The sequence below is a fragment of the Mesocricetus auratus genome, unplaced genomic scaffold, assembly GCF_017639785.1.
Source record: "Mesocricetus auratus isolate SY011 unplaced genomic scaffold, BCM_Maur_2.0 Super-Scaffold_100676, whole genome shotgun sequence".
Taxonomy (NCBI): Eukaryota; Metazoa; Chordata; class Mammalia; order Rodentia; family Cricetidae; genus Mesocricetus; species Mesocricetus auratus.
Window position 1 is genome coordinate 24,801,399 of NW_024429266.1, and position 27,189 is coordinate 24,828,587.

The window sequence follows — 27,189 nt, forward strand, 5'->3', positions numbered from 1 at the left end:
CCTTTAGCACAACGTATTTATCTAAAGTTTTTGTTGGTGAGAATTCTTGTCATAGTACGGTCAAACAGGTAAGGCCAGGCCTGAGGCTACTGTCCTGAAGAAGTCAAGAATGCTGGAAAACTAAATGAGGAAACCTGGAGTGGTGGTTCTCTGAGGAAAGACTCTAAGAGAGACAGAATGGTGTTAAAAGAAAGGAGGAAGGGCTGTGAGGTGGCTTAGTGGGTAAAGTCACTTGTTATCAAGATTGATGATCTGAGTTCCATCCCCAGGACCCACAGGATAGGAAAGTGCTCCCACACACATATACACGACAAATATACACCATATAAATCAAACAGTGTAATTAAAAAGTTTCAAAAGGAGAAAGAGAGAGAGAGTGGAAAGTCAGTAAGAGCATTCTGAAAGCCTTGGAGGTCAGCCGGTGACCATCACTCATGAAAACAAAGCAGCCAGCACACATGACCCACACCTAATAAAGTGTCCCTAGGAGACCCCGCCTGAGCAGCACCATCCACTGCGACTCCCAGAGGAAATAGCCACTTTGGAGATTAATCTCAGGCTATAGACTTTTATGTTCTAAATTTATCTTTTGAGCAATAGTCTAAGCTATAGGGAGGGGCTTGCTTATGTTTTTTAAACAGAATTTATTTTAATTATAAAGAAAGGTTGGCTTCCCTATCAATTAAATCTTGTTTCAATTAGTACAACTATCATTTAGGTCATTCCATTAAGTGTTTGAAATTTCTGCTTAAAGAAGGTCACTTTCAATTTGGTAAACATCCCTAAGTCATCATGTTAATTCCCAGCCAGCCACCCAAGAAATGCTGAGTCAGTAAACAAAATAAAGCATTAGCTAACTAGCCATGAATCCACTTGACTTTATTAATTTCTCTCTTGGCAGAGAAGCAAGAAAAGGAAGCAAACCATCAGAGACATTCACGCATCATTCACTCAATAAATATTTATTATATGCCTAGTGCCAGGCACTATGCTAAGCTAAATATAGATTTCATTGAGTTATTAATATTGCCACCTATATTATATATGAAGTTTTCTAAAGAGTAAGATTCTATTTTCCATAAATATACAATTTTTACTCCCAAGGTGCTTTATCTTCATTTCTGACCTCATGCTTTCCCCCATGGAGTGAATTACACATCCCAGAGACAGCTTCCCCGTTCCTTTATTACAAAAGAGGCAAACCCCTTTCCTAAAACAACTGGTACCCTCAAAATTCAGAAGCTAAGAAAATATCCACTCTGGGAATCGATCATCAGAGAGTCTGAAGGGGCTGGAGAAACCCCAAGTCCCCCCATGAGTTAGGGCCTCCAATCTAGTCAAATCCTCTATGACACTCTGTGAGGAGCTGGTATGAACAGTCCAAGCATGCACTGGTACACACGCACACAGTGCCCTCATGCGTGTCCCCCGCACCCACATGCCCAAATCCTCCAGAGAGCAAGCTTACCTACAAACACACACAACACCCCACACCACCAGAAGAAAAGCTAAGAAGCCTTTCCCTCACCTGGCAGTCTCCTGAGGCTGCTGACATCACAAAAGTGTCAACTGGCAACCTCATTGTCATGTGGCTCTCCCCTGGCTCCCCTTCACTTACAAAGGCAGGGAAAGGGTGAGACCTTTCAAAGCCGCCAAGTGGGCAAGCTTCCAACAGCACTCTGGACTGAGCAAGCGGCAGAGCCACCAAGCCAGCACTGGGCCTCTCGTTTCAACTTCTGTTCAGTTCTCCTGTAATGGAAAATTGCTTTGCACAAAGCTAGAGTGTTACAGTTTTTTCCAGCACCCATCCCCTGTCCTGCCCCACCCCCTGGCAGACTTCAGATCAGGACAGCTTGTGCCCGCCCTCAGGAAGGTAGAAGGAGGGGAACTGTGGCTTCTTACTATGTCCCTTGCTTCAGGCCCTGGCCCCCAATTGTTACTCTTTTCTCTAGGAATGGGGCTGGTATCAGGGTCCAAGTGTCCAAACAATTGTCTGTGTCAAGACCAAGAAGTATCTTGCACAAATATGCAGCTAATGGAATACCCACTTAACATCCCTCTGAACACCCGGAGGCTATTCCTGAGCAATAACAAAATCACTAGTTTACCAGCTTTGCAGCTAGGATTCCTCAGTGACCTTGTTTACCTGGACTGTCAGAACAACCGGATTCGAGAGCTGATGGATTATACCTTCATCGGAGTCTTCAAACTCATCTACCTTGATCTCAGCTCCAACAACCTAACTTCCATCTCCCCATTCAGCTTCTCAGTGCTCAGCAACCTGGTGCGACTGAACATTTCGAACAACCCTCATCTGTTGTCTCTTGACAAATACACCTTTGCCAACACCACCTCTTTGAGGTACCTGGACCTCAGAAACACAGGATTGCAGACCATCGACCATGATGCCTTGCACCACCTGGTGGTACTCCAGACGCTGTATCTAAGTGGAAACCCCTGGAAGTGCAACTGTTCTTTCCTGGAGTTCGCCATCCACTTACTAGTGGCCGAAATGGAACACCCAGGTGAGGGACTGATTGGGAGTGGGGAAAAGGATGTGATGGAATAGAAGGAATTGGTTTGGGAAAAGGTAAGTTCAAAGATGGTCACAATGGGAGAGAAAGTCAGATGAAAATACTTAAAAGCACTGGTATTGTTTGGCCTGGTCCCCCCTGGGTTGACTGGAGAGGCATTAAGGCTTAATAGCCAAGGTTCTGGAATGAGAATTCAGAGTCCAGACGTGTCATCTACTATTTGTCTGCCTTTAGGAAAATCTCATTTCTCTGCACCTCAGTTTCCTATCCATAAAACTGATACTTATTACATAATTTGCAGAATTATAACCAATAAAATGTATATGTAAATGATAAGTATTATAGTTGTAAAGTAACAGAGTACCAGCGGGTTCCCCTAGCAAACTATTAATCTGATTAATACAGTGACTGAATTTTTCCACGGTCTGAAATAAATTCAGTCATTCAGAGGTGAGAGAGAATCCAAGTGGACTATGAGATGTTTCCAGGGAGAGAGGCATGGGAGCTCCCAGGGTGGCAGAAGACAGAGGAAAAGGGAAGCCTTTGATTTGTTCTGAAATGCTGACCTCACAAGGAAGGACAGGATGGCATGAATCACAGGACAGATGACAATGTTCAGTGTCAAGCTGCGTGAGTCCAGTGTTAGAGCCTTCCTTACCTGGGAGAGTTCCAAGCTAGCTGCTGCCACTCCAGTCACTGAGCCAAGCCTCTCTGCCATGGCTCCTTCAGTATCCAGCATCTCACATCTTCTTCCCAGGGACTCTGCTGTATCCTTCATCCCCAAGGAAATTAGAGAAATGAGGCCCCCTACAGAAAGCCCGAGTCACTGGTATTGTCCTATTTGGCAATTCCCAGCCAAGAATGACACTGCCAGAACAAGTGGAGGGAAAGTCATGATGGTCACAAGTAACAATCTACCCTCCAGACCTCCCAGGGGCCATCTGAAAAGGCAGAAAGGACACTAGAGTGAGGCAAACCAGGATTCCATACAATTTAAGGAGGCACTGAGAGTGAGCACTCAGAGTGCCTCCTTAACTTTTATGCCCTGGGCATCTGGCTCTGCTGCCAAAGATTTCAGCTAGAACTGTTAGAATAAACAAAAAGAAACTGTAACTTTGTCAGAAAGCTTCTCAAAAGCACTAAGACTGAAGACAGGAGGCATGATACCATCTGAACCATCTTTTCTAGGAGTCAGAGAATGTCTTGTATCCATCACTGGTGCTCTGTGGTTTCTAAAGAGTTCTCTACCAGAGAGTCAATTTCCCTGGATTAAATGTAGCTCCTAAATAGGATTGTTCCTATCACTTCACATATGTATCTGGTGCAAAGATATCACCTTGTTCTGCCCATCCCCACATTTATGTAGCCAAGGCCAGATAAACCTCTGCAATGGGGGTAGTTTTTCCTCACACATCTCATTTTCTTTGCTTGGATATTATACCAAACCAAATTCCCACATACACATTTTCAGAGCTCAGCAGTGTTAATTAGCATTTGTTAATTACATATAACATGTTATAGTCACTCCCCACTATACCTGTTACCCTCCTTCCATCTCTACTAATTCTCTTTTTTCCAACTAGTCTCCCTTCTTTCATGACATGTGGGCGAGCACACATTCACTCACGTGAATATAAGCAAGGTGTTATTTACAGGAATACAGGATCATAGGCAACTTGCCATTGGCTACATCACTGAAGAAAATATCTTCCCCTTCCCTGGTAACCACTAACCGCCAAAAGTTCCTCAGGTAGGGACAAGACTTTATAAGCGCCTCCCCCATTCCACCACAGAATGTTGACAGGCCAAACCTCATGCAAGTCATGTATCTGTATGATCCAGCTATACATACAAATTTTCCTTGAGTAGTGGCCACCAGGTTGCCAGAGCAACCTCCTACCCTAGATGACTATACCATGGCAATTTGCATTCTATTCCAGCTTCTAAATCTACCATGCAATTTACCAAGCTTTCACCCCTCATGCAATTTTCCTTAATCAAATTTCTGCTTTTACAGTTGTGTCTTCTCAGAATTTCCAGGCTGACTCCTTTGGACTCCTTGACTCATTCAATTCAATCCATAATTGAACAAGATTATAAAACAGGTCTGTTTCACTGCATGTTTTCAAAGACAGTAGAAGGCATATCTGTCTTGCCAAGCTCATAAGTCCCTCAGGGATAAAGGGCAGACACAGTTTTGCTCTACTAGCCAGTAGAACCCATAACTGCTGGTCTACTCGTCTACTCTGCTGTCCAGAGGCACAGAGGAGCCTTCTAGACCACTTCTTGGAGAAATATGATCATATTATTCCTGTTCATTGCCGATCTCTCAGAAAAAATGAATAGGCCAAGGGCAGATAAATCTCTGAAATAGTTTTCCCTCGCATGTCTCATTTTCTTTACTCAGATACTACACCAAATCTTAAATAAATTCTGTGCCACTAGCCTGTGGAAGAGACTAGAATTGATATTGCTGATCCTGCCACTGGATGGGGACATAGGCTGGCTTGACTAAAATCACACCACTAATAAATATTTTTAAAAACTTGATTTCAAGTTGAGGTCTGAGCTATACAATTTAGGGTAAGTTGGCAAAAATACCTGAGAAAATCTACTTATTCTGGCTCAGAGTTCTGAAGCTTCCATGATCTGCTTTTGGGCCTGCAGCAAAGCAATATGTCACAGTGAAAGCCCACGGCAGAGGCAGCTACTGAAGGGACTGGGGTCCCAAAATCTCCTTCAAGGGAATGCACACAGCTGCACAAGCTCCTCAACTAGTCATCCCCTCTTAAAGATTCATCCACCTACTAATAGCTTCATGGATCATGGATCAAACCTTTAATACACAGACCTTCAGGAAACATTTTAGGTGCAAACTACAGCAAGGGAAGTCATTGTGAGACAGTATTATCTTTTAAATCTGAAAATCCTATCACTATCATGTCAGGTTAGTTAAATATAACTAAACCAGTTTCATCCCACATCTGTCTACTACTTAGACTCACAAAAGATCTTTGTTGTTGTTGTTTAACAGGTACTATCAAAAAGTAATTGAGCAATATTCTTTTACCTGTAAAGATTTCACATAATCTACCCAAACTCTAAAAGGACAAATCTACTTTAGTGTTGCTCTTCATTTGGTTCTTATCCAATCTCATATTTACCTTTCCTATGCACACACACACACACATATATATGCACATACACACCCAAACAGGACCATTAGACAGAAGGTAATGGCACACTCCTTTAATCCCAGCACTCAGGAGGCAGAGGCAGGTAGATCTCTGTGAGTTTGAGGTCACCCTGGTCTACAGTGAGTTCCAGGACAGCCAGAAATACACAGAGAAACCCTGTCTCCAAAATCAAAAAACAAAAAATAAAACAAGAAACATGTGCATACATGTATGCAAACACACATAAAAACATATGAACATATAACACACAGAGGTAGGTATCACTATATATACATATTTATGCCTATAAATTACATCTGCATAGCATGCATACATGTATAAATGCACATGTATCTACTCATGCATACAAACATACACCAAATTGAACACACAGTAATTATTCTACAGGGTAGAAATACCTTTTCTATACACAAACATTCTTGGTGAACTCTCAATTGCAAACTATCCTACTTATATCCTACATTTGCTGTGAAAATGGTGAGCTTGACATGTTCTAGCATGAAACTCACCCTTTGCCCCGCCCCCAGATGTCCACAGTTCAGGATACAGGAGGAATTTCAATGACATAAGCAAAGTAGCCTGGTTGTAAAGGAGAATCCAGTTTGTAAATAGGTTATGCTGATGCAAGGAGATACCATCCTTTAGCATTAGTATGATTCCTGTAGTGTGGTATTAAGGGCAGTATGGTGTTGCAATGTCAATCTATATGTCCCTTATAAAGCAAGAAGTGAGGGGCTGGAAAGATGTCTCAGTAGGTAAGATCACTTGTTCTTACAGAGGACCTGGGTTAAGTTCCCTAGCTCCCTGAACTCACACAGAAACTAATCGCTGTCTATAACTCCAGTTCCACAGAATCTGACACCCTCTTTTGATCTATGCAGGCACTACATGCATGTGGTGTACTCACAATACATGCAGGCAAACCACCCACCCATATACATAAAACAAGAATAAAAAATTAAAGCAGTGAAGTAACATATTTGCATGCTACCATTTAGTTCATTTCTTCATCCCTTTAAATGCATTTTGAGTGACTCCCACTACAAAATAATTGCCAGTGCCTATAACTTTAATCCAGGCTCAGAGGAGCTGTAATACAGAGACTCGTGATTTTAGGAGGTCAGCACCATCATTATGTGTCCCAATATGTGGGACACTGCAGAGCTAAATAAAACTGGAGCCAATATATTCCTAGACACACACTTATGTCAACCTTAACTATAAGTGATGGACAGCCACCATGCAGACAGCAGAGCCCAGTGCTAAGAGCTCAGGTTCTGAAGACAAATAGACTTGGGTTATGACCCTAGCCCAACACTTACTATTATAAGATATCAGGTAAGTCATTTAACCTCTCTGACCTTCAATTTGTATCCTCATCTTTAAGACATGGATAATAATAGAACCAGCCTACCTAGGGCTGTCATAATGAAACAAGAACATCTACGAACTGCTATTAGCATTAAGCTTGACACTTTATAAGCATTCTGTAAACAACTGCTCAATAAATATAAGAGAAAAGCACAATACTATAGAGAAGATGTCAGCCATGTGGTTCCTTGAACAAGGGGTGGACTTCAGAAAGGCTCAACACACAAAATACTGTCTAGGAAACAGGACTATAGATATATAAATGGGTTGTGCATAGAATATGGGAAGGTGATTATTAAATCCTAGAATTACAATACATGAGGAAACAGGCAAGGGGACCCCTGGAAGGTATGGATTTTCGATAAATTGTGCACACAGACTCTCAAACCCTGGAGAGTCAAACTGAGATCAAAATCAAGACTTGGTTACCTATCAGGAGTTATTGACTCAGGGTAGACCAGCAGCACCAAGGTGGCTGTGCCTGCCTCACCTAATCTGGGGCTTAAAGCTCAACCTAAAGAGAATCCACTTCCAGAGGCAGGTATGGATGTATAGCTTTCCAAGGAAGAAGGCAAGAAGTCAGTCCGAGTGTGGGGTGGCATACCCTTGTGATTTCCAAGTGATGAGCAAAGCTTTACTCCAATACCTCCCCACTGCTGCCTACTACTGAGCTGAAATTAGACACAGGATATTCATGCCCCCAATGCCATGACCTTGAAAAGGTCCCTGCAAGAATATTAACTTCCTGAGGAGAATAATACAAATATCCCTGCACGGCTATCAGCTCTCCTGTAAGAGGAGTGGGTAAACTACTGGGATCTCTAATTAACTAAGATGAGTTCTGCAACAGTAGAAAATCTTGAAGAAAACAGAGGTCCTGAAAAAAACTGAAGGGGACTCAAGAAAAAGCATGAGGATATGCCCCTCTCCTATATCACATCCTGGGCTCAGGGGACCCTTGGAGGGGGTGCTGTACAGGAAACTGACATGGTTCGCTCCTCTCAATTCATCATAATCCTGCACATAACAGGAATATTGAAACTTTGTAGTTGTATGATTTTTTTTCTCTTTTGGTGTTTTGAGGGGCCTTGCCACCCAGCTCCCAAGTAAATTACACATGGAGGCTTATTATTACTTCTGAATGCCTGGCCTTAGCTTATCTTGTTTCTAGCCAGCTTTTCTTATAAATTAACCCTTCTACCTTTTTCACTCTGGGCTTTTATCTTTCTCTTCTATAAATCTTACTTGCACTCTTACTCCATAGCTGGCCGGGTGGCCGGGTGGCCGGGTGGCTGGCCCCTGATGTCCTATCCTTGTTCTCTCTTTGCTCCTCCTTTCTCATTTCTTCTTCTACTTATCCTCTGCCTGCCAGCCCTGCTTGCCCTTGCTCCTGCCTCACCATCCAGCTCTTTATTAGGACCATCAGACGTTTTAGACAGGCACAGTAACACAGCTTTACAGAGTTAAACAAATGCAGTATAAACAAAAGTCACACCTAAAAATGATATTCCCCAACAACAGTTTCCCAAATTAACAAGACTTTTGGTACTATTATCTAAAGTATTACTCAAATAAAATCCTACAGTGACACTATACCCGGATACATGAAAGTATTCAGTCTTACACAGCTCACTTTCCAAATGCAGAGAATATCAGAAACAGAAGTATGTTATGATATGCCAGATGTCAGGTACCCTGCTGAGCCTTGATGAGTACAGGGTTAAAAACAGACGCATGCATTCCATTTCCTTTTTAGCCCAGGTCAGCAAGTAGGTGAATTAATTCCTGGCCGAAGTTGTAATTTTCCAGTCATTAGTGCTATCTGAAGGTGAGAGTGGCAGTTGAATTCTTCCCGGGATATTTGCTTTCCCTAGAGGGACAGGGTTAAATATTCCTGTGATGGTCTTCAAAAACTCACCCATCTTTGAGCTCCCAATCTCTATGTCTGCTTCCCTTTTACTGGCAAAGTCTGGCCCAGGACAGCCCAAACAGACATTTCTGCAGCATTGGAAACATTTTATATGTGATTCCAATACAGTAACCATTAGCTGTATGTGGCTATGGAGTTCTTGAAATCTAGAGTACCACTGGCCTGCATTTCTAATTGTCATTTCATGCCTGTCCACTTAAGCAGCCACACAGGACAGTGGCTCTCACAGCGCTGGAGAAGCCATTTAACAGGGTAGCCTTACACTGAAGCTTTAGAATCGGTAGTATGTTAGTTTGTGTTGGAGAGGACAGTTGTTTGTTTGGCTTGTTGGTATTTGGAGTTTGTTGTTGTTGTTGTTGTTGCTGCTGCTGTGATAAGATGTCTGAAAAAGACAACCTAGAGGACAAAAAGGTTGTTTGGGTTTCTGTTTCAAAGACTTAAGTCCACAGTTGGCTGGCTCTATGGTTTCTAGGCTCATGGCAGAGAGATAAAGGAGGAAGGATTCGCAACAAAGTAAGCTACTTCCTACAATGAGGTCCCACTTTTTAGTTTCTACTGTCTCCCAATAATGACCTCAAATTACTAATTCATCAATGGGCTAACCCACACTGATTAGGTCAAAGAACCCATGATTCCATCAATTCCCAAAGACCCCACATCTGAACATCACATTGGTGATTAAGCTGTCAACATGAGTTCTGAGGGGACATTTCATACCCAAACTATAGCAAGTGTCCTCACAGGTAAATGACTAATAGGTCTGCCCCAGGATGTTTATATTCTGACATCCAAGTTCTAGGTTGTTCTCCATTTTTATACTATTTTTTGTTATTGCATACACCAACCTATTTGACTCTAGAACACTTATTATATTCTTATAAGTTCAAAATATGTGAAGATTGTTGTGTCACAGACAAATAAGTCCAAATTCCTGCCTAATAAGACCATCTATGGATAGAAGAGATGCAAAATAGAGTGGAAAGCCAGAAAGCCCTGCCCTGGTTGCAGCAACCCTGATGTGTGACTTAAGGAGGGCTATTCCCTCACTTTGAGTCTAGATTTTCTTGTCTTTAAAGTGGGAGGAAAAGATGTGAAATTCTCCAAGAACCCTTGTATCTGACAGGTGTCATAGCTAAATAGAAAAATAAGACATCCATGTAGAAGAAGAGAGTGATGCTCAACAGATAGGAACCCAGGAAAACAAGTGCATGATGGGTAAAAGAGGAGATGGAGGTATTCCTAGTAAAGATGGCTACTTATAGTTATGAAGGGAAATTAAGAAGCAGGAGGCCACAACTCTGGCATTCTTCTCCTGCCTGAGTTAAGTTCTGTCAACTTATCCTTCACCACAAGGGAGTCAGTGCCCCCAGTCTTTCTTTCCAGGCCTGACACACCCAGACAGAGGTCCTTAAACTCTAATGAGCACAAATAAAACCACACACACTGAGATTCTGAGTCATTGAACTACTAATACAAGTGTCCTTAGGCCACTTCTCAGAGAGTCTATGGCAATATCCTGTGTTCTAGAGCTTCTGGGGCTGTTCCAAGTAGAGAACAAATTAATTCACACTGAGATGTTAATGGGTAGTAAACATTTGAAATGTTTCCCTCATGGGGAATTTGCAGTTTGACAGGAAACAATCAGAAATTAAGAATTCCGAAAGTGACTGGCTACCAGAGATAGGAATGAAGCAGTTTAGGACAGAGGATCTCCTTGTGTCAGCTCTTAAATTACAGTCCTTAGGCAGTTCTAACTGAGCCCAGTGGTGGGGCCCAAAAGTTAAGGAGGAATCTGGGCAAGGATGCCACAGAGGTGGGTACACAAAGCAACTGCGGGACATCTGCAGGGAGCAGATGGGCTGGGTCATGTGCTGCTTCAGGTCCAAGTCATTCTGAGAGCATCTGAGTAGAGAATATCTTAGTTTCAATCTGAGGCTACTTCATCCTGTATCCAGGCAGCTGTAATAGGATAATGGGCCCCATTTCAACACACCAAGTACAAAGTCACCCTCAGTTGTGCCAAAACTTAGATTTCCAGAATGAATTCAGGTCTTTCACCATTTCACTATAAATGTTAACCCAGCTCCAAGTTCCTCCATCAAAGACACTGAAATAAAGATTAGAAGCAGAGATGGGGAGAGAAGTTGAGAGAAAATGAGAATTAATTTCTGTGCAGCAGATGGTTCAAACATTGTCAACTGCTCTGCCAGCCTGGCTGTCATATCCTACAAAATATTCCCTGGCCTTGATGCCAGACGATCATCTTTCTGAGGACAGTGAAGGGGCAGAAAGGGAGGTGACTAAACCACCTCCCAAAACAGTGGCTAACCAGTGATTCTGATAGGCTCCTTTACTCAACCCAAAGGGGATCCCTGAGAGGAAGGTGTCTAAAGGTCTTTCAACTGGTAAAGCACCAGAGTTCTCATTGTGGTTTCTCAAACCACCCTGCAAACTCAGGCTTGTGGAAAGCATCAGTAAAAGACTGTCTAGAACAGCCAACGGGAGTTTGCTCATCTTTCCAGATAAAGAGCACCTTATCCTGGAGGAATCCAGCATGACCAATGCAACTAGAAAGTGAGATGAAGGTTTATCCTAAATGACCATTAATGAGGACCATGCTATGTATCACGTGAAGCCCTGAAAGGCAGGCAAGTTAGGAGACAGAGTTAGGAATTAAGTTCCTGTAGACATGCAGGAGTCAGAGAATAGTGGTCTATAGCAGCAGTGGGGATGGAGGTAAACAGAGGTAGGACAGAAGAATTTGGAAGGTAGAAACAATAGGACTTAGGATTGAACTGGCCTTCTCCTGGTCCCTTATACTTTCTCTCTGTAAGCAAAACTGTAAGTAATCAGTTTGTACTTTAACCTCTTTTCTAATATACTGGGAGCACTATGACAATATGCCTGCACCCTTAGAAAATAGCACAAAGTCTGACAAAGAGAAAATGCCATCTTACCGAAGGGGGACGTAACTCAACAAGCATGCTGAACATGAGCACAGAGTGGGGGAAAGCAGAAAGGAGGACATCTGAAAAAGCCGAAGTCTTCAACAGCAGCATACTGAAAGACCCAAAGCTGTCCAGCCTATTTAACCACAAGGTCCCTGGTGTGAGACTGGACGGAAGTCAGGGGTGGGCCATGGACGGTGCAGAGAGAAGAGTATATAATATAAATCTCTCGTCTAGGAAGTCTGGTTGTGGAATGAAGGATACAGGTGATAAAGCAGAAAAAGTATGTCTTTAAGAGAAAAATCGATCCAATCATTAGTTAATGTGATAATTCAGAGAGAAAGAGAAAATATTCAGGAGATCGGGGAGAATGACTAACGAGGGGAGTCCCATGAAGAAGGGAGCAAATGGTCTCTAGAACCAGGCAACGGTCCCTCCTCTGTCTCATAGGGCTGTGGAGGAGTGGAAGGAAACCCTAAATGTGGCAAGTGCAGCCAAGGGACTCACTTCAAGAATTTCCGTGTTGTGTTCTGTGAGGTACAGGTGGAGGAGTGACTTCGAGAATTTCCATGTTGTGTTCTGTGAGGTACAGGTGGAGGAGTGACTTCGAGAATTTCCATGTTGTGTTCTGTGAGGCACAGGTGGGAGAGTGACTTCGAGAATTTCCATGTTGTGTTCTGTGAGGTACAGGTGGAGAGTGACTTTCCAAGTATAGTTTCACACAATGCTTTCCATGACACTTCCAAGACATCAGATGATAACAGATCTTCTGTTCTTGAAATGACCAAGTGCTGATTGAGCTATGAAACTAAGTTGGGCTCTGGCTGCTGGCATTGTTCTATGGTGTTGGGGATCAAACTCAGGGCCTCAGGCAGACTAGGCAAATCTTCTACCACCAAGCTACATAACTCAACCCTGAACTGCCTGGTTTTAAATAATCTACCTCACTGGGGCCAAAAAAAATCGTCATGATCTGAGTCTTCTTGTCTGAAAAGTAATGGAGACCGTATCCCTTGTGTTGTTGTAGAAGTTAACTAAAAATGAGTCCGCAGTTGTGAGTGCTGACCAGTGCTAGCTATCATTATCACTTCAATTCTAGTGTAGACCCCTGCTTCCTGGTGGTGATGCCAAGTATTAGTGGGATGTAGAAAAGGGTACAGTTGCAGATGTTCAGACAGAAGCAGGGTAAGCCGGCACTGTTCTACTAAGGTCTTCATACACAAGGAATTTGAGGTGCCAGAGCTCTTGGGGAAGAGGTGTAAACTCTTGCAAATGTATCACACTAAAAAGCATCAAATTCAGTGTCTGGCCCTTATGCCACATCCTGAAAAAATCTGGCCTTTCTCTCAACCTAAAGGAATAACTGATATATACCTGACACATCTAATTAAAATATAGCTATGATCAAACCGAGCTGAATGTGGTGGCTTATACTTGTAATCTTAGAGCTTCGAAGTCTGAGGCAGGAGGACTGTAGAAATCTAAGGTTAGCCTAGGCTACATTGTGCGTTGCAGGCCATTCTAGGCTACAGAATGGTTCAAATCTGTCCCAAAACAACCAATCAACCAAGACTAGAACTGAAATCATGTTAGAGGCAAACTCTTGCTGTTCTCAGTTTATTTTCTTGTAATAGCCAAGATCTTTGGCCCCAGTCTTTGGTCTAGGTAAGGCATACCATTGTTACCCCCAAGTGACAGTTATTAAAGTACAAGAAGCCCAGCCTGGAGTCTAAATGCCAACTCGATGCTAAGGCCTGGGTCAGGCACTAAACAAACTCCTGTGGAAAAGACATACTGTGTGAAGTTTACATTTTCAGGTGAGAGGAAGACTGTAAGCAAACATACATCATGCCACCCAGCAATAACTGCTCCAAGGGAGGAGCATGCCTGGCCCCTATGTCATCATGGCCAGGTAGAAGCTTAGATCAGGAGGTATTCAGGTAGTGGCTTCTGAGCAGAGAACCAAATAAGGTGAGGGAAAAGCCATGTAAATGTGAAGCAAGGTAAAGGAGCGCCTTTCTAGACAAGAAAATGAGCAGAGGTAAGGACACTAGGATGGAATGAATTTGACATACTAGAAGACATGAATGGCTGGAGCAGAGTGAAGCAAGAAAAAAAGGAAAGAAATGAGACCAAAGCAACTAGTCAGAAGCCAGACCACACAGCAAATAAGCCACAGAAGTATTGGGTTTTATCCTAATGTGACAAGGAAGCCTGGAAGGGTTTTTGGCAAAGTAGTAACATGCTTTGTGATTGACACATGGCTCCTACTGCTCTATGGAAGAGGGGTGGTCAAGAAAGGGGTATGTAAGTGAGGGGAGATGGTAACTCAGATCAGGGTAACACTGCACAGTAAGATCAAGGCACATAATAGTGAAAGTAGGACCCACAGTGTTTGCTTATGCATTAAATACGGGATGTTAGCAAGGAGAGTTCCTTGTTTTTCCTGGTCCACTGGTGTGTAGTAGTGTCCTTCACTGCTGAAAGTTTATAAGTTGTGTGTTATCCTTGAGGATACATCACAGGTTTGCTCATAAGCCAATCTGGTAAGGTCTTTTCTCAGCTGAGGTTCCATTTTCCAAAATGACACTAGTTTGTGTCAAATTGACACAAAACTAGCCAGCACAGAGTGATTATGCCAAAAAATATGAAAACAACTCGGGACATCACAGGAAGATAACTGGATAATGCAAAAGTAGAACCCATGTCAGAAGTAAAAAGGTTCATAAAATGCCAGTGCCGTGGTGTTAGACTGCTAAGCTCCTCAGGGTAGACTCATTTCAAAGGAACCATCTCCTCTGGATTCATCCACTGGACAAAAGGATGCCATGGTGTTTTCCCAAATTTTCACCTAGGGGACCTGTTCCAAATAATAGGCCAAAGACATGGAGACTAAGAGAGTTAAGAAGTTCTTCAAAAACCACGTAAACCAACAAAAATAGGAGTTTGAGCCAGACCTGATGGGGATCACCTATAATTCCAATTACTCCAAAGACTGTGGTGGGAAGATCCCAAGTTCAAAACCTGCCTGGAATAGAATGAGCTCACAGCCTGGGAAACCTACTGAGACTCTATTTCAAACCATTTTAAAGAGGCCAGGAATCTCATTCAGTGATAAATGTTGCCTACTGTACACTAGTTCCTACACTGAATCCTAAATACTGCAGAGAAGAACGGGAAGAGACTGGAAAGGAGGAAAGGAAAGGGTAAAAAGGAAAGAATATTGATGTTTGAAGGGGTGACCTCAAATTCCTCCACTCCTTGTACCCTTGAGGCTCACCCCCCCCACCAAAGCCCAGAGAGTTCTCTGAGCACACAGTAGGATGCAGCTTGAACAGGCCTGCTTCCATTTGCACCAAATGCTGGGACATCTGGAGAATGGCCTTTGCCCAGAACTACGCAGAACATTTCTGTAGACCAAGGAATGGCTCCTCTTAGAAGGAGCCCTGAGTTCAAAGGGAGGCCAGAACCTTTTAAAACCAATGTGTGGTTCTGCAGCACAGACTGCCTGGTTTCTGCATACACATGCTTCTGGAAGACATGTTTACTGCCTGTGAGTAAGATACTGTGTGCAGAAATAATCAAGGTGATAATTTGTTTCCTTAGGAGCCATTAACGTTTAAGTTAACTACTTAATAGTTAAGTAGTTAAACGTTAATAGGATCTGTGACTGTGCCTGGGAGTTTTAACTGGGGCAGATGCTCTGGGCCCACTGGAGTAGTACTGAAAGAAGGGATGTCAGGGGCGTAGACACACATAAAATGTGAATGGAGCCCCTTGGAGTTGTCCGAGAATAGTATATGGTAGTCCTATATAAGATGGAAGAATACATATACAATATTTAAAACTACCCTCCAAGCTGATTCAGAGTCGGTTTCACAGTTAATTTTATAAATGCTTCATGTGATACCCAGCACCCATCAAATACCCCACTATCAGTACACAGTACAGGGTCTCTGAAGTCACCAAGTCTGACTAGAAAAAACAATATATTACTAACAAGCTAAGAGAATGGATTTAAATAATAAAGAAGGCAAAATGAAGAAATGGGACATAAAAATGAAATAAATGGAAAACAAGTAAGTTACTAGATACAAAATTTCAAGTGACTGACAAACAGAAAGTTTTACTAGCTTGGGGGAAAAAATCCCAGGTATAAGTTGCTCAGAAAAATATGCCTTAAATATTGGGAAATTGATACACCAAAAGAGTGAAAAAGATAAATAATGCAAATACTAGCCAAAAGGAATTCAGTGCAACCACCCTAGGATGAAGGCACTCTTTACATCAAGAAACATTACTGACAGTTACAGCTATTAGTCAATAACTGAAGGCAACAGTTGTAACTTTCTATGTATCTATTTAACATAGGTTAAATATGACAGAATTAAATGGAATGCTGACTTTTATAGGAAAGTTTGGAGTTAGAATGTGTCTATAAAAGATACAATTCCTTCCCACAGGAACAAATAGACAACCAACAGACTAACAAGAACTCAAGAACAATCAATAGTTATAAAGTAAGCAGGGGAGACTGGAGAGATGACTGCATGCTTAATGACTCATGAGGACCTAAGACTGGATCCCCAGCAGCCATGTTAAAATCCAGACATGGCCATACATTTCTACTGGAGGGGGTGCAGACAGGTGAATTCCTGAGACTTGTTGACAGACCAGTCCTGCCAAAACAGTGAGCTCCAGGTTCAGTGAGAGACTGTCTCAAAATATGTAAGGGGAGGGGAGACTAATAGAAGACATCAACCTCGAGCTTTCACACACACACACACACACACACACACACAAAGATAAAATGTAAATTAAACTTAAAAGTCAGCAAGATGTAGATCTCTATAATACCACAGTTGAAGGGGCATTAAACAGAACAATATACTAAAAAAAAAAGATAAAATATGTGTTTTTTAGAACCAAGAAAATTTACTAAAATTGCCCTGATGCTAGGCCATAATGCAAGTTATCAAGAAATTTCTAAGGATTTTTTTTGTCTGGGCATTGGTGGTGCATACCTTTAATCCCAACATTCAAGCGCAGAGGCAGGCAGAGTTTCAGGCCAGCTTGGTCTACAGAGCGAGTTCCAGGACAGCCTCCAAAGCCACAGAGAAACCCTGTCTCAAAAAACCCCCCAAAAAAATTTCCTAAGGATTTTCAAAATGACAGAACATGTTTCTAACCACAGTAGAATTAAACTAGAATCCAATTATCTTTAAGAATTTAACTAGAATCCAATTATCTTTTAAAATTACTAAAAAAAACTCTAAATACTTACAAATAGCAGTGAATAATAGCTCATAATAATAAAAATAATGATCAGATATACTTTACACCTTCAAGAGCTAAAACTTGCTCTGGCAGGATAGAAAAAACAGTCATGGAAATAAACATTGCACACAGGGTAGACTGTGGCATGTATATTATAAGGATATCAGGCAAAGCTGTGGATGAGTTCAGGAAGGGAACGAGGGCATGACCTGTGAGGGTTGATGGCCAGGGAAGGTCTTGTAGAAGAGGAGCTTTAGGGTTAGAGCTTGATCAGAAGACTGGAGAGAGAGGCTGTGGATGCCATGTATTACATGGTATAGCTAGCTACAGATGAGGGCCAGGCCAAGATGTAATCAAAACTATAGACATTTAGACTGGTGAGAAAGTGAGCTACCAGGAGTGCAGCAGGGAAGAAAGGATGAAGGGGACAGATGCTGAGAGCCAGGACAAGTGCTGTGGGTGTTACTCTGAAGCCCACAATGGGGATCACAGGAACCTTTTAAATCGTATGAGTCTCGGAAAAGCTAAGTCTGGCGTTTGTCTGTGACATGAGCTATAGCTGGGAAACTTAGGATCACAGAGCAGGGAGACTGAGAGAGAAGCTCAGCCTTGACAGTTGATGTGATGGGGGAAGGGGAGAGAAGGGAACTGTAGAAAAGCCCAAGCCTCCCTCCTAACAGAGCCACCCACATCCCTCACTTGTACAGCAGCCTAACAATGCATTAAAATCACCGCCTAATTGCTCCTTTCAAAGTTAATGCTCTGAAATGGGGAAGTGTGTGTTTAATGTTTAGTCTCATCTTTGCCGCCCAAACCCCAATTTGAAAGCCAAATCTTTTTTAAAAATAGAATGAGATAAACCCCTAGACACAGTTCCGACCCTCAGAATCCCACGTTTTCCTTTTTCAAATCTGACTTTCTCTGGCAGTCTGTGCAGGTGACCTGGGAATCTTGTCTGGATGGAATCCTCAAAGTGTCAGGAGCTTCCTCCTAGCTCCATTCCTGAACTCTCAGACAGAGTCCAAAAAGCCTTCAGTTAGGCCAAGACATGACTGTTTCAGCCCCTTCAAGCCCACAGTCCCTTTCCCTCTACACCATCAGGGTGGCCCATAGGAATACCTGGCCACACTCAGTCTAGAGGAAAATGGCTTCCTCCCCTGTCCTCAGTGATCACCACAAGCAATGAATAGGGTACAGGCTTTGTACTCCCTAGGTTTACAACCTCCTTCAACAACCATCTGCAGTACCATTACCCACCACATAGCAGTTGTAACTTTCCTACCAGAACACCAAGAAGAAGGGCAAGAATGGTACCCCTTCCACTGTTCTTTCCATGCACTCAAACCCACCAGGCATCCTTCCAGCCAACTCCTCTATAATTCTCCTACCTCTAGCTTCTGTTAGGATTTCCTAGCTAAGCCTTCTTCCATAATTTCCTTGTCACCAAGGACAGTGATGTCACAACATAGTTGCATACTTCCTACTCTAAAGTTAGAAGAATCTTCTCTGTTATATCTTCTGGTTATAGTCCCCATGTCTCTACACTTCCTGGAACAGCTCAGTCCTGATTTTCTGTCTGTAGTTTCCTGGCTCGATACTTTGAGTTATCTAGAACCTCCAAATCCATGAAACTTCCTAAATCTCCATTCTCTTCTTTATACAATAAAGATGAAAATATAAACATCAAGATGGTTATAAGCATTATATGAGATAAAATGTATAGGTCAGCTTTACACTAAAAGCTTAGAAAATAGTAATTATGATTATGATTAATTGTGGTCAGTGGTCATCGAAAACCCTGGTCTTGACTCTGAGCTATAGCTCATATTCATCATAAATATGCTGGGTATGTTTACCTGGGTACCACAACATACACAGCATGGGAGAGTACACATAGCTTCAGAAACAGAGCTGAGGATAATGCTCTGAGTATTGCACAGTAGCCTGCCTTCTCAGCCGTGCCTATTAATCCTGTTAACTACCCTGAGAATGCACAGCACACATGCTCTGTGCCTGTGGGGTGGGAAAGCAGGACTCAGAAAGGAAATGAGTATCCTGTCAAAGTCTGCATGATTCGGACTGGATCCCTGTTCTGTATAGCTCAAGAGTCCTCCTTTCCTTCTGCTATATACTAAAGTTCATGGTACCAGATATGGGGAGGCACTCAGGGAAGCAGCCAGGAAGCTGGATCAGCTGCTAAAAGTGACTGAAATTCAAGTTATTCATGTAGAACTGCTTCACCTAGTGGCAAAGTCTTTACACTGAGCTTCCCAGACTTCCATATAAAGAATACACCAGAGACTTTCATAGGAATCCTGTCGCTCCCTGAAGTGAGGTACATGGTTTCTGGTTCTCTTGGGTGATATTAATGGTCTCTGTTAATTGGCTTTTCATCAATGTGACAAAATACCTGAGAGAAACAATTTTAAAGAAACTGAGATTTAGTTTGACTCATGATTTCAGAGCCTTCAGCCTACAGGGCTTGATCCCAATTGCTGTGAGTTTGTGTTCAAACAGAGCATCAAGGCAGAGATCACAGAGTGGAACAAGGCTGTTCACCCATGGCAGCCAGGGATCAGACAGCAAGCAAGGGTCCAGGGGAAAGATACAACCTTCAAAGTCACATCTCAATGACCTATCTCCTCCAACTAAGCCCTGCCTACTAAGAGCCCATTGCTGTGAAGTCCTTGATGGATTAATGAGTACTTTCCACAAGGTTAACCCCTCATGGTTCAGTCACGCAATAGCACCAGCAGCCAGGAACCAAGGTTTCAAAATATGCATCTTTTAGGCAGACAATTAACATTCAAACCATAAAGTGGGCTCAGGCACTAGTACAGAGATGGGGACCAGGAAATGGAGAAATGTAGGTTGAAAAAGGGAGGGAAAGGGGAAAGCTGATAAACCTTAGTTCCAATGTCCCAACATTCCATGCTTAAGTTTCCAACTTTCTGTTGGGGTCTCTCCTTTCCTTAAAGAGGGTTTTAGGCAAAGGCCATTATCATGGTATGAATGTAGCTAAGCCTGGGAGTAAGATATAGTCCTCGGTACAGCACTTTTTAAACTTTAGTATGCCACCAAACACCCTGGGACTCTTGTTGAGAAGCAGAGAACTCAGCCAGCCTGGTGTGGGCCTGAAATTCTGCATTTCTAACAAGATCTAGGCGACACCAGTGCTGTTGGCCCATAGGCTACACTTGGGGCTGTGAGCTCCAAACACCCTTCCCTTTGGCTTAGGACACTGGGAAGCCTGCTGTTTCAGCACCCTGCCTGCTTGTGTTTCTCTTCCTAGATGGTCAGAATGCAACGTGTACGGAGCCCACTGAGCTGTCTGGGTGGCCCATCGCACGGGTGGGGAACCCACTCCAGTACATGTGCCTCACACACCTGAACCACCAAGACTACATCTTCCTACTGCTCATCGGCTTCTGCATCTTCGCTGCAGGCACTGTGGCTGCCTGGCTCACAGGTGTGTGTGCTGTGCTATACCAGAGTACCCACCGAAAGTCAGGTGGGGATGACACCGAAGATGAGGCTGGGAATAGGGTCACCAACAAGATTTTCCGAAGCAAGGCTTACTTCAACCAGGGTCGATTCCCTCATCTGATTTAGCTGTCAGAGAGCACTACCAATTGTGCCTTCCCTGGTCTGGCTCCCTGCTTTCTCTCTCACCCTCCCATCTTACCACCACTGTCTTGGAGATTGAAGCTTCTCGGTAAAATAAAGTATTTGGTGGTCACTTCTGAGGCTGGTCCCTTCCTGCTATACCAGCCCACACACACTTCCTGGAGCTCAGCGGAATGGAGTAAACCAGATTCAAGAAAAGTTGTTAGAGTCATCTAAATGCCAAGGAAGCCCACCCTAAAAGCAAATGATCTTGTATCTAATTACTATGTCTCAAAAGTAAATGCTGGAGAGAGATGGAAAAATCCAAGACTTAAAATCTTTCTCAAAGAGCAAACAATCTGCAGAGAAGTCCAAAGTACTGTGTGGCCATGAGTTACCTTCACATGCCATCTCATAATTATCTTGACTATCAGATGATATTAGTATAGCCTACCAGTAAGATGAGGACTGGCATATTTAACCACTGTCCACAAACACTTAGCAACATAACCAAATGTTTATCATCTAATATAGTTAGATACAATAACTACGTTACACTGCCTTGGCCAAACAGGGGTGTGAGATACACAGAGGTGACACTAGTAACAGAACCCTTACCAAGTGCCTAGTATGGTAGCCAGCCCTGTACACATTTCACCCACAGGTTAATTCTCTCAACAGCAGGGCCAAGTGGTCAATGTGACCCTTGTATTTCTGAGGTACTTGGCCATACAGTAGCAAACTCCAATTTGCAGAAGTGTGATAAGGAGTAGTTGTTGAACTGTTGGCTGCCTGACACCAAAACAGATGCCCTGTGCCTCCGTGCTCTGGGAGCTGCTGTCCTGCTTGAGTTGTTCAGCAGAGCAGCGAAGTGCACAAGCCATGGTCCCACTGTCGGTGATGCACACATAAAGGGAAAAAACTAAAAGAGAAGAGCGCTCGATGCAGGCCAAAGACACACTCCAGGTTTCTCTTTGCTTGCTACCCAGATAATCAAACTCCTGATGATGGTTCAGATGATAATCTCTATCCATGAAGGTGGCTCCCTAAAGCCCCAACTAGACCTATTCTTACCTCCAAATCTCTAATCACCACTGTCCTTCAGTTTGTTAAGCACAATGGTTTAGAGCTTAGGCCTTTAATGAGACAGCTGAGATCCTATGCCCAGTTTAGTATTTAATCACTAAGTAACTTCAGGCTTCCTACTCATATGTAGAGACCATCTTCTTTCGATATCCTCTGTTCTCTACTTACACAATACACATGATGGTGCCTCATACAAAGCAGGCATTCAGTGTTAGCAATTGCATTCCACTCAAAGCAACCATTCCTACTTAGTGATCCTGAAGTGAGGAGTGACCATGGAGGAGTTATGTCATTTCTGTATGGTGCCTCAGTTTCTTCCTTTGTATATGACATAAATCATGGTTTATGTCATCTAAGAAAGCTGTGAGAATAAAAAATATTAATCATTAAAATCCATTTTAGTAAATATTTGTGTTGTAGAGTAACTTCAGACTTACAGACAACTTGAAAGTCTCCGAGTACCTCTTCCAGTTTCCACTAATGCCACCTCCTTTGCAATGGTATATTTCATGGTCACTTCTGAGGCTGGCCCTTCCTGATAACTAACAAGCATATTGGAATATCACTATTTTGGTTTTTGTTGTTGTTGTTGTTGTTGTCGTTTTGTTTTGTTTTTTTCGTTTTACAAGACAGGGTTTCTCTGTATTGTTTTGGAGGCTGTCGGTCCAGCCCAGCCTCGAACTCACAGAGATCCGCCTGCCTCTGCCTCCCGAGTGCTGGGATTAAAGGCGTGCGCCACCAACGCCTGGCCTTGTTTTGGTTTTTGAGACAAGATTTCTCTGTGTAGTACTGGCTGTCCTGGAACTGACTCTATAGATCAGACTGGACTCTAACTCACAGAGATCTGCCTGCCTCTGTCACCAAAATGCTTAGATTAAAGGCATGTACCACCATAGCCCAGCAAGAATATCACTCTTAATTAAATTCCAGACTTATCTGGAGTTTACCAGTTTCCTCCTAATGCCCTTTTTCTATTATATGATCCAATGCAGAATACCACATTGGCATTTAGAACATTTTTATAATAGTAGTTATATCTAGCATATATTAGGTAGTTCTAGAAGCCAGATGTTTATTTTCAGTTTGTGTGTGTGTGTGCCGGCGCGTGCACACACACACACACACACACACACACACATAATTAAATCATTAGAATCTTATGAGGTCAGTATTACTCAATTAGAGTATGAAATTGAGACTTAAGAGGGAAAATTGTTTGCTAAATGTTACACAGCTAACAAGGCCAGAAGTCAAACCAGCTCTATCTGATTATGTATAATTTTCTCCAAGATATTTTTCAGTGTTTTATTAATCCTTTGAGAATTTCTTACCATATATTTCTAGCACATTCACCCCCAGTACCAAACTATTACTCAATACTACCTCAGAAATTTAGAGTAACAAGAAAGTCTTGACAGAAGAAATGGAACCGCTGTTTTCACAATAGCTTTCCATGAAGATCATGCCAGAGTGGACTGAGCAGCTGGTCTAAGGTGCCCTGAGAAGGCCATGGGGCACGGGGGTTCTGGTACTTCTTGCTGGAGACACACGGCAACAGAGTGCTGAATGGGAGATAGGCACACAGTTCAAGGGTGCACGCACACCCAGTATGTAGTAGGGAATGTTTCAGAAGCTTTCCAGAAAGAAGAGACCTCTAAACATGGGCCTAAAGGTCAAGGTAGGATTATCCAAAGTGGCAAAATGGGGAGGTAGGTGACAACAAGGCTCTCTAAGCAACAAGAACTCCACACACAATGACTGTGACATGGGAATAGCCTAGCACTTCATTGCAGTCAGAATATAAAGTCTAAGGGAAAGAGGAGACAATGCTGGAGAAAGAGGCAGAACCAGACCCCACAGGCCTTAGATCCCTTCCATTAGCTGGTATTATGATATGCTATACTGCATAACAGATAACTTCAATGTATCACTGACTTAGCACACTTCTTCCTTATTTGTGTAAAATCATGTGGGCAGGGCAGCCTCTTCCCTGTCCGATAGTTACAGAACCTAGAACATGAGCCCCGGAAAAAGAAAACAAAGGTACATTTCTGGGCATAAGCAGTTAATGACACATGTAACTTTATATGGCTGTCCCAACCTTATTGTAAGTAAAAGTATATGCCAGGAAGATAAAAATGCTATGGTAACAAAAAACAAAACAACAAACAAACTGTCTCTACCTCATCAAAATAAGGAATTTTAATTTCCTACTGAAATACACTGGAGAATTTTATTTACAAAAGTGATATGTAATTATTTTTTCCTTTGGAGAGCTCATACTGGGGCTAGAGCACTACTTGGCATACTTGAGGCCCTGGGTTTAATTCCCATCACTGAAAAAAGAAAAGGAGGGAGAGGACAGCTCACCACACTTAACCCTGGCTGTAAGGTAAAGAAGAGACAAGCAAGGCACATGAGAGAAGATGTGAGACCAGCTGTGCTGCATCTCCCACAGGGGACGTAAGGGAAACTGGCCAAGGGCAGTAGACTTGGAGACAAAGAGAACTGGAGAAATTTTAGAAATAAGACCAGAAGTACAGTTTGATGAGTGGCTAAACATGAAGATGGGGTAGAATTTACTGGAGGGAAGATTAGGAAAAACAAGGGTGTCCAAAGTTCCAATTTGGACTGTCTGGTAGCTGGTAGCACAAGTCACTAAGAGAGTCTCACGGCATACTGGAGACAAAACATAGAAACAAATACCTGGATAATCCACACAATGTGGGGAAGAGAAAGGGACATGTGCGGAAGGCCGAGGAGCAAGACGGAACTAACTGCTCCCTCTCAGTGGAGAAACAGACAGTATCTGAAATTGAAGTCACACAGGACCAATGTGTGTCTTTTGGAGATATCAAGAGTCCGTCCAATGGGTTTCAAGTGTCTGTCTCTTAGGGGCAGATGCATGAAGCAGGATAGAAAACTGTTGTTGTCATGACTACTAGTGTACAGCTGCTGCTTTCTAAATAAAGATGGGCATGTATACTCAATTCAAATGAATGTTTAAGAATAGAAAGGATAGATGACCTCGTCTAGGAAGTTGCTGTCTTCCAAGAGGTATCTTTACCTACCTTCCCTGGGGGCAGCCATCATGACTTCAAAAGGTGGTATGCCCATGCTCACACTACTCACTGTACTACACTGGCACTTGGCCCCTGAACTTGAGTTCCAGAAAAATCAATGGGGTATTTTGTACAGGAGGCAATGTAAATCTTAAAAATCTTAAAAAGATCATAGACTTTGATGCCGTTGGAACCATTTCAGTTGGATGCTGCGAGTGAAAGCTTAGAAGTATAATGAAGGTAGGTGTGTGAGGACACCTGCAGTTCTGTTTGGCTGCTTGGAGTTTCACTCAGAGTTGGGACAGAAGACTGATCAGACAGCTTTATGAAACGGTTTTTGAGTGTTTCTCCAAGTAAAGCCCTTAGCCCATCTGTACCAGGGTCCTCCGGGTTTCAGTCCTTTATCCCCAGAAAGGGTAGTCATCATGCATATTCCATGATGTTCTTAAGTTTTTGCGAAACACTTGTGTAAGAGGATAATGAGACATTGGGCCTCACAGGCTTCAAGAGCTTCTTTGGTCCACAGTAGGCTCCAACCAAGAGATCAAGCCAAGCAGCCCTCCTGCCTATAAAGAGTAACAGGTGTTGAGATCAGCAATGCCCAGACATTCCTGCCTACTGCTTTCTGCAATTGCTGCCTTGTGAATAGATTTCTGCTTCATAAGATAAGGTAGAAGAGCTCTGAGTTCAAGCTACAGATTTTCTTCTGCATATGAGCTTCAGTGTTTGAACTCAGTGTCCTCAAACGAGGGAGATGGGAGATTATATATCTCCAAGGTCACCTCTAAATCTAACTTATGGATTACTATCAAAGGTTATCCAAGAAGTTCAAGAGGCTGCTGAAAAACAAAAGGAAAATAGAGAACTCTGCAGAAACATTGACTAGGGTCTCATTAGAAACCAAAGAAATGCACATTAAAGCAAGAGGTGTTGGGGTTGAGAAAACAGCTCAGTGGGTACGAACACTTGCTACACAAGCAGGAGAACCTGAGTTTGGATCCCCAGCACCCACATAAAAAAGATGTGTGTAGCTGTTCATGCCTATAACCCCAGCACAGGGTGCAGGCAAGCAGGGATGACAGGACTGCAGGGGATTGCAGGTCACCAGTGTAGCAAAAAGTCAGTAAGCTTCAGGTTCATTGGCAGATTCTGTCTCTAGAGAAAAAGGCAGAGAAAAAACTTTGCTATATGGATTAATGGGATGTTGGCTCCTTGAAATCTAACATCTATGTAATATGGTATCTTGGAATTAAGCAGAGTGTTAACTCCCCTTGGTGACTTACAGATGGAAAGGCATTAGTGTCCCTCCCCACTCTACCGATAAGACAAACCATAGATATCCCATTTCAACGGATGGGCACTTTGCAAACCTGAAATAGCACTCATCCAGTTCTTCAGATACCTTGTTTGATATGTTCTCTACCAGCAATGCATATTCATTCTCTCACCCTCCTTTCTCCTCCCTTCCCCTCCCCTCTCTCCCTCCCTCTCTCTCCCTCTCCTCCCCCCTCTCCCTCTCTTTCTTCCCAAGAAGATTTCCTTGTCAGAGAAATTAACAAACTATGTTTTCCAAATCTGATTTTATAAAATCCTACTCTCAATTCTTTCTAGCTTCTAACTGCTGTCTCCTAACTTTCAAGTTAAAAAAAAAAAAACCTTTAAATTTGGTACAAAGCACCTAAAAAATTGTTAGAAAAAAATGTCACAAAAATCATCACTACTAAGACTTTAAAAGGATTATGTGTTCTTTGCAAGAAGCCAGATGGTGGAGATAGCACACCGGTCACCAACACCAGTAGTAACATGTCTTATGGCACTGAAGAACCACTGAAAATCTGAGAAAATTGTAGGCAAAGCTAAGTGTTTGATAAGAGTCAAATGATGAAAGGATGCAGACTGGTTGGCTTCTTAAGCAGACCAATTATTGAGGCCAAGAGGTTAAATTATAAGAAAAATGCATGCAGGTATACAACTTGGTGACTAATTGCATGCCACTCCCTGGACTCATTTTAGTGATTCTGGGATCATTCCCAATTAGCAGTCACTAAACATGGCCTGTCTCTTTGATCCAGCCTCCCTCAGGAATTGCTGATGGCTTGTAATTCTTCTTTATTTACCTCTTCTGAAGTTGGTAAAGGCCAGAGCAATTCCAGCAGCTCCCTACTAGTCTCTCTAGAT

General features: G+C 42.7%; 1 protein-coding gene across 1 annotated transcript; it reads left to right on the forward strand.

Annotated features, from left to right (window-relative positions):
- Nucleotides 1-1,613: 1,613 nt before the first annotated feature.
- Lrrc52 (leucine rich repeat containing 52) lies at nucleotides 1,614-21,003 on the forward strand. The gene is made up of 2 exons (XM_005071414.3): nucleotides 1,614-2,525; nucleotides 20,550-21,003. The coding sequence occupies exons 1-2, from the start codon at nucleotides 1,904-1,906 to the stop codon at nucleotides 20,867-20,869; spliced, it is 942 nt and encodes a 313-aa protein (XP_005071471.1). The 5' UTR covers nucleotides 1,614-1,903; the 3' UTR covers nucleotides 20,870-21,003.
- Nucleotides 21,004-27,189: the final 6,186 nt, after the last annotated feature.